At 31.1% G+C, this 13014-nt stretch overlaps 2 protein-coding genes across 3 annotated transcripts; both read left to right on the top strand.

The window, feature by feature from the left end:
- Positions 1 to 1840: 1840 nt before the first annotated feature.
- Positions 1841 to 5751, top strand: LOC146528865 (WW domain-binding protein 4). 2 transcript variants are annotated; one of them, XM_085203932.1, is made up of 7 exons: positions 1841 to 2074; positions 2176 to 2248; positions 2325 to 2516; positions 2726 to 2864; positions 3690 to 3789; positions 4262 to 4423; positions 5523 to 5751. In XM_085203932.1, coding segments are annotated over exons 1-7 (864 nt in total). In that variant the 5' UTR covers positions 1841 to 2072; the 3' UTR covers positions 5719 to 5751. The 2 variants fall into 2 exon arrangements, with proteins under 2 accessions (XP_085060058.1, XP_085060059.1); XM_085203933.1 differs by having other exon boundaries at positions 1851 to 1997.
- A 2321-nt stretch (positions 5752 to 8072) lies between these two features.
- LOC146528864 (uncharacterized) lies at positions 8073 to 9496 on the top strand. The gene is made up of 2 exons (XM_085203934.1): positions 8073 to 8233; positions 9048 to 9496. Exons 1-2 carry the CDS (start codon positions 8222 to 8224, stop codon positions 9216 to 9218), a joined length of 183 nt encoding a protein of 60 aa, XP_085060060.1. The 5' UTR covers positions 8073 to 8221; the 3' UTR covers positions 9219 to 9496.
- Positions 9497 to 13014: the final 3518 nt, after the last annotated feature.

The following is a 13014-nucleotide window of genomic DNA, read 5'->3' as shown; positions in this document are numbered from 1 at the left end:
ATTTTCTATTGTAAGCGACATGTTTTCTGCAAAAGCTTCCTTAGAGAACTGACGATCGACTTCGATATTAAAGGCGTGTGGAGGCATTAAGAATTTATATATATTTAATATATTTATGTACGATATATCGTTACAACCTCACAGATGCTTGTCTGCCGTTTACACGCTCGTGAGGACGTTAGTATTTTTCTAATAGGCCAGCATGATAAAGGTATTTCAGCTTTTGCGTTAGGCATAGCGAATTTTCAGATGACTGTGAACAGACACTCATGACATAATTATGTACCTTTGTTTCTAACATATGTGATGATGATGATGACGGAAGGAAAATTTCGAATCTATTACGATGCTGAGGTATTTGACCTGAAGTTACTAGAGAATCAGTTTGACTCGTAAATAAATAGTCAAGACGGTCTTGTAACGCTTACGGATTACGCTTTTCTCATGTGGCATTATGGTATTTTATTTTAAAGGACCTAATCTGCGTTGGCAGATTGATACTTCTGTATCTTATATGTTAACCTCTATGTTACAAGACTCTAAAATGTTCCTTTCATGTTACTTTTTAATGCAAATTCAAAATATTCTTTATTCAAATAAACTTTATAAGCACTTTTGTGCTTATAAAGTGCAATAAACTTTATAAGCACTTTTGTGTCGAATGTACATGTCAACAAAAAGCTACCACCGGTTCGGAAGGCAGTTCTGCTGAGAAGAGCCGGCAAGAAACTCAACAGTTGCTCTTTTTAAAGTCAATGGTATATTTTACTATTACATTAGCTGGCAGCTATCCTGCCTGACATTCAATAGACATTAATTCCATACATGTTTATCCTCTAAATATTCTTGAACAGTGTAATAAGCTTTACTTGTTAGAATTTTTTTTACAGATATTTTAAATTTTGGTAGTGGCAAATTAAGAATATACTGCGGAATTTTGTTATATACACGTATACTCAGACCCATAAAGGATTTATTAACTTTTTGGAGGTGAAAACTTGGTGTAACAAGCTTATCTTTATTTCTCGTTTCTATCGTATGACTATCGCTATTTTTTCTATGACAATGTATATTTTGTCGGACAAAGAGAATATTATAGTATAGAAATTGGGAAGCAACTGTAATAATATCTGCATCTTTGAAAACATCTCGCAGAGAATCTCGAGCTCTTAGATTATAAATATATCTTACGGTTCTTTTTTGGAGAATAAATATTGAATTGATATCTGAAGCACTGCCCCATAGCAGCATTCCATAAGATAAAATACTATGGAAATAGCTAAAGTAGACTAGTCGGGCAGTTTCAACGTCCGTCATTTGTCTTGTTGACTTTTTTACGGTTAATATTCTTGAATATTAACCGTAAAAAAGTTATCATACCAAACTTTACCAAAGTCAAAACGTATTTCATTGAAAATGTTATAGAAGGTTGTTTTAATTTTCTTAAATGTTATTTTTGTGAATTATTCTAATATATGTAGTATGATTCTTTACAGATGCTATAGTTGTTTATTTTGTTTGTGCTTACAAACAAAAGCGCCGTAAAAAAAATAAAAAGCATATTACAACGTACATAATTTTTTCATGAAAATGTTAATTTTGAGGTGTCTATCTGCCACTGGCAGCACTATATCTAATAATTTACTCTATGCCTGCCTTATGACCATTGAGTATTGACATTTGAAAGTAAGAAATATAGGAATAGAGAATAGCACAGATTATATTCTATAAACTATATGGGGAATAGGGATTAGGGACGGTAGAGTTGATAGAGTTTGACACTTGAAATTATGTCAATCACGGACGTCAATCATAATTAATATACAGAATAAAATATACAACGTGACATTGGCGAAGTGAATAGTGCTCAACTGGCACGCTCGAAGCGCCATAAATAAAGAACCGAACCGAACCGAATAAAATATATAAAATTATATATCAAGTTATTTTGTCTTTATATTTGTAATATTCGCTGAATGCTTACCAATGATATAATAGTAAACTTTACTAATTTGTTCTTATAATTTTGAATGTGATAAACGAAGAGTAGCATATATTCACATTGTACAAACATGTATATATATATATATATTTATTATTATTTCAGTAATGTATTTTTAATTTTATTATGTTTAATTCATGTTTTAATTACTGACCACGATCTCTTTTTTGTAGGGCTACATACTGGAAATCACAAGATCGTAAATTTTGTGAATTTTGCAAGTGCTGGTTTGCTGATAATAAAGTCGTGAGTTGTTGGATATTAAAACCTTAAATACTTTTATTATATATGTGATAGAAAAGCTTTTAAAACATTTTTTCAGTCTATTTCATTTCACGAAAATGGTAAACGTCATAAAGAGAATGTTAAAAAACACATATCACAACTCAGCAAACGAAGTGCAAAAGAATTTAAAAAGAAGGAAAAAATGGATGATGAAATTAAGAAAATGGAAGCTGCTGGAATGAGTGCTTACTTAAAAGATGTTCAAAACAATGCTGACCTAACTTCACAAGTATTAATTATTTTAAATTATGTTATATCAATAATAAAATTGTATTCTATATGTGTTAGGACACAGGGTGAACCTACTGTTAAAACTCTTTGTTCTTCTGTTCTTCACTTTCTCCTACTCCACCCGAGTTTCTCGTGTTTACAGTTAGACTCTTTGCTGCCTTGAGTCACACCCTAATTCTAATGCATGAAGAAACAATTCTTTTTTAGAGTATCAATGAAATGTTAGGAGAGCAAGGTAATAGTAACAAGGATATTGTAGTTGGCAACGTAAATGAAAAGGAAGTGGTTTGGAAGGAAATTAAAAATGAAGATGGAGGATCATATTTCTGGAATATACTGAGTAATGGTAAATATTTTTTTTATTGAGAAGACGAGGCAAATGAGCAAACTTGTTACCTGATGTTACTTGTTATCTTGACATATATAATTTATTGTTATATAAATAATTTGTTACATTGAGTTCTGCTATTCAACACATGATGTCTCTATAATAAATAGACTTTCACAAGCTTTTTTTAATCAAAGATTTGTTAAATTGCAGTGTAGGTTCAGATTGTGATTTAAATATTTATATTTTTATTGTTACACACCTGTAGTCTGTCGGCTAAGACCATTTATCTCTAGTTCTCCTGGAGACATCAAGCTGAAATTAGTATCATTGTTTTTAGTGCATTTTGTATTAAATTCGCCACATAATATAATCCTATAGTACTACTGGGTCAAGTACCTTGGACCTACACTTATGAATTTAAGTTTGGCACAAAGTGAGAACTTACAATACTTTGTCATAGAAAAAAATGATGTATGTCATAAAAAACAAAGATTCCAAAATTAAACTTGCAGTTCATTCTATAAAAAATTAATGCATACATGCACAAATTTAACCTTACCAATGTTTATAAATGTACTTCCCTCTGGCATATAATCTTTAAATTGGTATTGAACCCTCTGTATACAAGTCCTACTCGCATTTGTCTAGTTACCAGAGTGAAGAAATTAAAATATATTTTACTCCCCCGAGTGTGAATCGAACTTAGAACTGTTGCTTTTCAAGTCAGACGCTGTGCTAAGTCATCACGACAGCCTAAAATTAAAAGCTTTTTCATAAAATTCCTCTAAACCATGTACTTATATATTCTAATATGCAATGAAAATATTTATTAATTTTCAGAAACTACATGGGACCCTCCTGATAAGTATATATCTTTGAAAGAACAAGAGAAAATTAAAAATAGTGATGGAGAAGAAAAGAAACGGGAGAAAAAACTTAAGTGTGTTTATATATAACGATTTTTATTAAAAAATAATTAAACTGACATAAACAACTAAAAAGTAAATAAGTTTTAGGGTCTGTCGTAGACTCAGTCACATCACAGCGTTTGACTAAACAATAATTCTAGGTTCGAATCGCACGCGGTATAATAAATTATTATCAATTTCTTCACTCTGGAAACACAACATAGAGTGGTGTACAACATGCAACAATTTGAAATTTTTAGAGTGCATGAGGAAGGGAGCGATCTTGACCCTTCTGTTTACCCTGCTTTATGTACAGATGATACAGAGTGAAACTAAAAAATAACTAAATTGCTGAAGCATTATTTGAGGCCAGATGTGGCACAGGGGCACAAGCTTGTGACCGTCATCGCGACAGGTTGTGGGTGTGATGGGGATCATATCACCCACCCACTATTATAAATGGCAAGACTAATTACTAACATATCTATTTAATATTATTTCTAGGAAAGAAAAACAAAAGGAAGCCCAGAAGGAAATGAAAGCTCACCTAGCAAGGGAAAGTATGAAAGAGTTAGCTGTAGAGAAAATTAAACCCTTAACTAAAGTTGTGCCTTTAGGACCGGTGCTAAATAAACCTTATGGATCTTGGAAAGCTGTTGAAAAAGTGTTAGTTTTTCCTTTATAAAAAATAATATTTTACTTTTTAAGTTAACCTATTTAGCATTATGAAACTAATGAGAACTAATGGTTCTAATTCTTAAACTCTTTTTTTGTTGAATAGTTTATTTGTCGGCATTTCACCGTGTTAAATCTTTTGATGAAACTCACTATTTCTGTATTAGAATGTGTTATATATCGTAACATCAGAGTTACAACAATACTAAGGGATTATTCTATTTTGATTTGTCAAAGGTGAAAGCTGGTATATAATTCCATAAATTATGACAGGATTTTGTTTTATCAGCTTCACGCTGTATCCCGCACACAGCAGGGTAGGAGAGGGAACCTAGGGTTAAGACACTCCATTCACCACTTTCCACTGAATTTTTTGAAGCATTGCGTGTTAAACGGTGGAACTTTACGCCGAACTATTGCTTTGGTGCCAGAGCAAAAGAATGAAAACATTAATAAATAATAATTAATTCCCCCAAATGCGGATCAAACTCACAACCGTAGTGTTACAGTCCACCTTGTGCCCCAGCATCAAGACGGACATAATAAAAACTAATTTTGAAAAATGATAAGTGTTTGTGATGTAATTTGTAACTTAACACTGTATGATGTATCCCTTATATGTAGTAGGGCAGGCAGGCCAGAGCGAATCTAGAGTTAAGATACTTCATTACCGTGTCGCGACTGCGTTTTGTCTTGTTTCATCATATTGTATTTGAATAATGGCATGCCATTAAATTTTGTCAATAGCTTAACAAATATTCGAATAACATTCTGATCTGATCCTTTTTGACAATTAAAAAATTAATGATTATAAAGGCGAATTTTAATGAAATTGTAAAGTATCACTATCACAGTACTTAAAGTCATTACATGTAATGAAACATCTAATGTAAAACTGTCAACCGTCGTGGCCCAACGGCACAACGACTACATATAAAGGCGACGGTTGAGGGTTCGATTAAAATTCGTAATTCGTGGGATTGAAATATTTAATATAAGTAGGTATTAAGTAGCATTGGCAAATGATCCCAATAAATAAATAAAAAAGATGTTGCTTGAATGAGGCTAATGAAATTATATCTTTTTACAGTTCAGAAGAAACAGTGGATTTTCAATTACCAAAAGTAGAAAAAGAAGTAATACCTCCGCCTGTGGTTGTAGAACCGGAAGTAATACAATTTAAAGAGAGGCGTATTGATTCACTTGGTGAAGGCCCTGTAGAGTTCAAAAAGCGAAAATTTAATAATAATAAGCGAAATATACGACAGAAAGTCGACGATGATTAATCTTTAATTTTGAATAAAGTGGTTTATGTTAAATATTTCATATTTTATTAACTTTTACTGGTCTTACTTACTTGTACTGGGTTTATACTAATTGAAGCTTCACGCTGCAATCCTCACCTCGCAGGATAGGCGGGGGGAACCTACTATTAAAACCCCACTTTCCGCCGAATTCAGGCATCGCGTGCTGAGTGACGAAACTCAATGCCGCGCTTTGACACCAGAGCGAAGAAATGAAAATATACATTTAAATAAATAATGGCAGGGGCAGAGAAACATTTATCATGTTTCGTTCTTTTATTTATAAAATAAAATAGTTAAATACTATTTAAGCTATTAAGCGCCAAAATTAAAAATCAGCAGCATTTAGGACTCAAATTATTTCTTTTCTAGTTATTAGCGATACCATCAAATATAAAAGAAAGAAATATTAAATAATTTTCAGTTTAACAAGGTATAAGGTGAAATTGTAGAAGATAATAAGTGGTGTATTTAAAAATGTCGCATATGTACATATATTCATATATATGTAGGTGAAAAATTCTACAAAAGCAATGAAATTGTGTCTTTCGGACTTTCTAATCACAGTCGCAAACGCCCGGAATATAGGCAGGATTCACTCCTTAGTCTCACGACACCTAGTCCGCCATCGTTATTGGAAGGAAACTCGTGTGAGGTATTGATATAGGTGAGACATATAACTTATTGCAATTAGAGTAGAGAGTAGAATCTCTTTCCGAATAATTTAGCAACATAGACAATATGTGGTTTATCGCGTTTGTTTAAACGTTAACTGCTTCTGATTTCTAACAATATAGTAATTTGTGGACGTGAATTGTCATTAATAAAAAATGAACAAACGGGTAACTAACAACTTTTATTTTATTAATTTATTTAATTTTTAATTGATTGTACCATCAATTTAATTTTAAGTTTAAAAATTATTTATTATTAAGTGTCTTTTACCTTAAATTATTGATATTATTAATTGTTTTTTTTTTTCCGTACTTGTATAACAAAATAGAATAAGTGAATAATTTATTAATGCATATATGAAACTGATTTTTATCTTAATAATGTATAACTTGTGTGTAGCATGTGTAATTTATTATTTTTTGTGTTGTGTTTATTTTTAAGTTATTGTTTGTTGTTATCGTTAAATTTATTTTTGCATGTGGAGCCCACCTGTAAATAATTGAGCAATTAGAAATAATTTACTTTGTTTTTTCTTTAATGGCATATAATAATTGTATCAATTGTTGGTGGGCCTTATAAATAAATAAATAAATAAATAAACTAAGGATAAATTCCTTCAACTATCGTCACAGCAGTATTATAATTTCTTTTTTCAGTTTCACGCTGTATTCCGCACATAGCAGGGTAGACAGAGGGAACCTAGTGTTAAGACACTCCGTTCCCCATTTTCTGCCGAATTCTGGAGGCATTGCGTGTTGAGTAGCAGAACTCAACGCCGCGATTTGCCTCGACACCAGGGCAAAGTATTGGAAATATAAACGTAAATAAATATTTCAGTTCCTCGAGTGGGAATCGAACCCACAACCGTCGCGTTTCAGTCACACCCTCGTGCCGCTGCGCCACGCCGGCCTCACGAGTATTATAATAATTATTGTAATATGCAAAGTGCATATAGATAGATATATTTCTATTTAAATTGAAACTAAATGAGAATGACAATATGGTATGTTAACTGACCCTATTAGAGCTACGTGCGACTACATGTACACATCATTGTTGCCCAGTTGACAGGGTTAAAGAAATCCGCTACTTTTATGTTTGAAATATCTAATGTTAGTCTATCTACTAAGTGCGTGTATAATGAAGTTATCCGTAAAGACGGATACTTCGCAAATTCTAATGAAAAAAATGGCCAAATAGTTAAAGGAATAACGCGCGGCCCAGCGGAGCGTCGTTATCTGGAACTATATTGATATTTATTTAATAATATTTAAGTGGATTTAGGAAAAAAAATAGATTTTAGCTTTGAACAGATTTTATCCATGTAAAAGTTTTTTTTTATTTGTCGGAAAATGTTTTGTTTATAAAATTTCTGGGGCGGACACCAGATCTTTCTGTGGTGGACACGGCCCACCTTGTCTCACCTACTCCTACACTCATGACTAAAAGATTAATTTTCAACACATAAATCAAACTTAGTTTTTACATTATACTATTTAAATCCAGATACAATAAGTGTCTTTATCGTTCACGTATCCATTGTTACGATGATCCGGGTTCAATATGGTAATGACACAGTGCTCTTAACGCGTAATGCGACATTGTGAATAGCATTTATGTCCGGTATCATTGAACGCCGAAGACGTCGTGGTGATTAGTTTTTCCAATCACGAACTAAACGTTGTTCAACAAACATCTATATAAGAATTGGGTGAAGGAGTCAGCTGCATTAGCCACAACGCTCCCGTCTAGTGTTCTAGACCAGATCAGTTGTTAATTCTTGCAGCTTTATTTATACGAGTACCTTAACATGTTCAAATTGGTAAGATTTTTTTAAATTTGTATACTTGTTAATTAAACGGTTTATTTTATAAAATAATGTTCGTATAATATTTTTTATTGTTCAATTAATTTATTCAAAAAAATATATTTAAATATTAGGTTTATAGTTTCTATAGCTTCACGCTGTATCCCACACATACAGTGAACAAAAATAGTGAAAATTAAATAGTCAAAAACAAAATAGTGTCACGACTCTCCGTCCTCATTAAGACACTTCCGTTTCCCATTTTCCGCTGAATCTAGAAGAATTGTGTGTTGAGTGATGGGAATGGAATGGAATTTCCTCGAATGGGAATTGAACCTAAAACCAGTCGCGTTTACAGTTGCACGCTTGTGCTCCTGCACCACTACTGGCCTCAAATATAGTCCTCCTGGTATATAGTTACTAATATATATTTTTATTATAATAAGCATTACATATATATATATTTTATTATGTTTGTATGTTTTAGTTTTATTTTATTATTTCTTGTATACAATAATCAATTGATATTTTACCATAGGTAAAATAGTTCAATTTAATATATCTTGGTTACTGGAACCCCAATAGATTCTAACATATTGATTCAAAGACCGCGTTTCCTCTAAGCCCAAAATATATCATAATTTTCTGATTCTCAGAATAATAATAATTTACTTTTAGTCTTATGATACTTTTGTGTCTTTTGAAGAAGTATCTAAAGAATCTAAAGATGTGTAATTTTACATTACGTATTTACATAATTAAATATATTAAATGAAAAAATATAAAATAAATGAAAATATTTATAGTATTTTAATATTAAACGTTGCAGATGATGCTTCTCGTCGCAGCCCTGTTGCTGATAGGCTCGGCCGTAGCCAAGCCGCAAATTCTTCTCGACTACGGGTATTATGCCCCGGGCTACGTTGCTTCTTATAGCACTCCTTTAGCTTATTCGTACCCTTACGCCTATGCGTACTCTTACCCCCTAGCATATTATTAAGTTGACATATTGATCAATGCTTTAATCACTTATGATATACAATTAATGGTTTACATTTTACGATTTTACAGTATTATATTGGTTAACTCACTTATCTCAATAGAAAGATGATGTTTAAACACGTGTTCGGGGCGTTTATTTAGTCCATAATTTGTAATACGGTTGTAATAAAATATTATTTTTTTTATTTGATATCTTTTCTTTCCTGTTCACTTTCATTATATATGATATACCTAATTTGGATTTTAAATGTTATTTAATTAAATATTTTTGTTATATATTTTTCTTTTATTTTTGTAATTTTATGGAAATAACTATCCAATAACTCTGTCAATATTTTGCCAAAAATCCTATAGTTATACATATTAGTCAATTTATATTTTTATATTACAATACGAATGCTTCTGTACTTTTAAACATAGTCTATATTTTTATTTAGTTTCAAATCAATCACGTTACGAACTTATTATTTTGGAAATAATATTAACATTGGTGGAATGATATTGAAAAATACTGCAAAACTAAATTTGACTGCGGGCCAAGCGGCATGTTAAATGTATTTTTGAATAAAGAAAAACCTAGATTATCCAAACAGTGAAACAACAGACGTCATTGTACTCTACCGTTTTAATTATTTACATAGATAGAGACTAGAAATGAATTAACTGAAAGTAATATTACTAAATAACTAAGATTACTAAATTTCGAATAGTTTTGTTATGAGATACATACATTTTTATGTATCATAATAGTATTTTACCCTATATTTAGTATAAATGATCTATATTATAGAGATTTTTATTTATTTATTTATATATACTTTATTGCACAAAATTACAAAAAAACAATGTACAAAAGGCGGGCTTAACGCTAAAAGCATTCTCTCCCAGCCGACCTTGTCATGTGGGATAATAAGTATGCAGGTGTGCAGAAGTAAAATATACATACATATACATACATATACATCCAATAAATATATAAATATACATATAATAAATCGTTATACATATAATTTATAATTATAATAAAATATTACGGAGATTATTGATGTTATTAATGTAGGGATCGTGATTAACGTAGGTGGTGTTTACGTTTTAACGGAAAACTCTGTCAATTACCTATATGTGGGTCAAGGATGTAATATTTTATCACTATTTAAAGGAATGACAGCTAGTGATATAATAATTATGGTATGCCAATGTCGGTCTTCGGTATATCGGTCTTCCCCATGATTTGTATGCAAGGACTAGAGCCATTTGATAGCAGCTATTGCTCATCCATCTTAATACCTTCGCGATAAATTATTGTTTTCATATTATAATTTTATGTTTGTTACTATATCAATAATAGGCAATCTATAATGAATAATATTTCATTAACTTTTAATTTCAATTAATAATCTGAAAATGCTATTTTAGCAAGCATTTAGAGCGTAAATTAAGTAAAATAATATGGTGTAGGTACCACAACATTATTACTAAATTTATTATTACTTTAGAGACACTAGTTTTAACAAGTCTACACAGCATACAAACTTCGATGAAGCTAGGAGGATTTTTAAATAGTTAATGGTTAAATCTTTCTAGTTAGTATGTAAAAAAACTACAAGTTATTTTTATATAGCAGTAGAAATTAAAACTGTCGTAAGTGCTGTAATAAAAGAAATACATTAAAATCCTTTAAAAAAAATCTTTTTCCCACACAGCAATGTCGGCAGAGGGAACCTAATGTCCTTATATCCTTTAAAGATATTTATTTCTATTAACTTTACCATACAACGAGGGTTGGCCATCATGGTCATCATTTTGGCTAAAGCTAAAAGGAGATAAATTTTAAATTATAATTATTTTATAGTATGCGTGTATCGACCCCCCTCAGGTAGTTTTGAAGTATTTGAAGAAAAAATGGAGGATGTTTTGAATAATTTGAGTTCGAATAGTAAATCTTTAATCGTTTGCGGAGACTTTAATATAGATATACTGCAGGTGACATCATTAAGCCTTCGTCTTTTAAACTTATTTAAATCTTTTAATTTGCTTAATATTTTCTCTGAACCAACTCGTATAACGAATACGTCCGCTACTTGTATAGATAATGTTTTTTGTCATTGTGAGACTGTAGAAAAACAAATTATTACTAATCTTAGCTCGGATCATTGTGGTCAAATGTTTTCGGTAATAGATAAAACAGTCCCAGAACGTAAACAAATATCAATTAGACCAATTACTGAAAATAAAATTAATCTTTTTAATAATAAAGTGAGTGAAAAAATTGCAAACTTAGAAATAACCGGATTAAATCCGAATCAGCTATATTGTAAAGTTTTTAATTTACTCACTACAGAGTTTGATAACATTTTTAAAGTTAAACAGATATATAAAAACTCGAAGTTAACTTTTAGCGACTGGGCAACTGTTGGTATATACTGAAGCAGAAATAAACTATATGAATTATATAATATGAGGCAATGGAAACAAGATCCGGCGTTCTTGTTAAAAGTTAGAAATTATTCAAAAATATTTAAAAAGGTATGTGTCCAGGCTAAGTCTATGCATATAAGAGCAAAAATTTTGAACTCTAATAATAAAATTAAAGCTACATGGGATGCTATCACTACTGTAACTGGGAGATTTAGAGCTGTCAGTGAACCTATTAAATTAAAAGTTAATAATATAATCTTAAATTCAGATTTAGAAGTGGCAAATACTTTTCAAATTTTTTTTTCTGATATATATACTGAAGTAACACGTTCACTGCCATCATCTCCTTCGGAAGCAGAATTAATACTAAAAACCCATGTAAATAGTTGTAGACAAAATTTTGTGTTTAAGAATGTGTCACCAGATGAAATTGTCAAAACTTTTAAAAGCCTTAATTTAAAGAAAACTTGTGACTTATGGGGCATGTCTGTTAAAGTTTTTAATTCAATTATACCTAATATTGCTCCTTACCTTGCTTTAATTTTTAACAATTGTGTAGAATCCGGTACTTTTCCTGATTTAATGAAATATAGCAAAATAGTGCCGCTTTACAAAAGTGGAGATAGATCTGAGCCTGGAAATTACAGACCGATTTCTGTTTTGCCTTCCTTAAGTAAAATATTTGAAAAAATTATGTTCAACCAGCTCACAATTTTCTTAATTATTAGCAATTGTTTCCATAGTGAGCAATATGGTTTCACCAAAGGCAAGTCCACTACGGATGCGGGTGCCGCACTCCTAAAGCACATTTATGATGCATGGGAGAGGTCACAAAATGCAATTGGAGTGTTTTGTGACTTATCCAAAGCCTTTGATTGCGTAGACCATGTAACTCTGTTGTTAAAACTAAAACATTATGGTATACAGGATACTGCCCTTGACCTTATTGCCTCATATCTAAACCAAAGAATCCAGACGGTTAGTATAAATAATGTAAAATCATCTGGATCTCCTCTAAAGATGGGCGTTCCACAAGGATCTATACTTGGTCCTCTTTTATTTCTTATTTATATTAACGATCTGCCTTTTTATGTGAAGAACCTATGTGATATTGTACTTTTCGCGGATGATACCTCTTTAATATTTAAGGTTGACCGAAATAAAATAAACTATGACGAAGTGAATAGTGCATTATCGCATATTCTTCATTGGTTTGATGTTAATAATCTAATGTTAAATGCTAAAAAAACGAAATGCATCGAGTTTGCTTTACCAAATGTAAAAAAACATAATTTTAATCTAATAATTAAAGGAGAACCTCTTAATGTGTCGGAATCAGCTATTTTCTTAGGTGTTACTATAGATTCCAAACTCCA

The sequence above is a fragment of the Heliconius melpomene genome, chromosome 19 (genome assembly GCF_056956725.1).
Source record: "Heliconius melpomene rosina isolate 202511_hmr_F chromosome 19, ASM5695672v1, whole genome shotgun sequence".
Lineage (NCBI taxonomy): Eukaryota > Metazoa > Arthropoda > Insecta > Lepidoptera > Nymphalidae > Heliconius > Heliconius melpomene.
Note: the sequence above shows the minus strand (reverse complement) of the source record. Positions and strands in the feature narration are given on the sequence as shown.

Coding starts and splice junctions, on each gene's coding strand:
- LOC146528865 (XM_085203932.1), top strand. Junction 2,249..2,324: donor GGTTTGCTGATAATAAAGTC/GTGAGTTGTTGG, acceptor ACATTTTTTCAG/TCTATTTCATTTCACGAAAA. Junction 2,865..3,689: donor CTGGAATATACTGAGTAATG/GTAAATATTTTT, acceptor ATTAATTTTCAG/AAACTACATGGGACCCTCCT.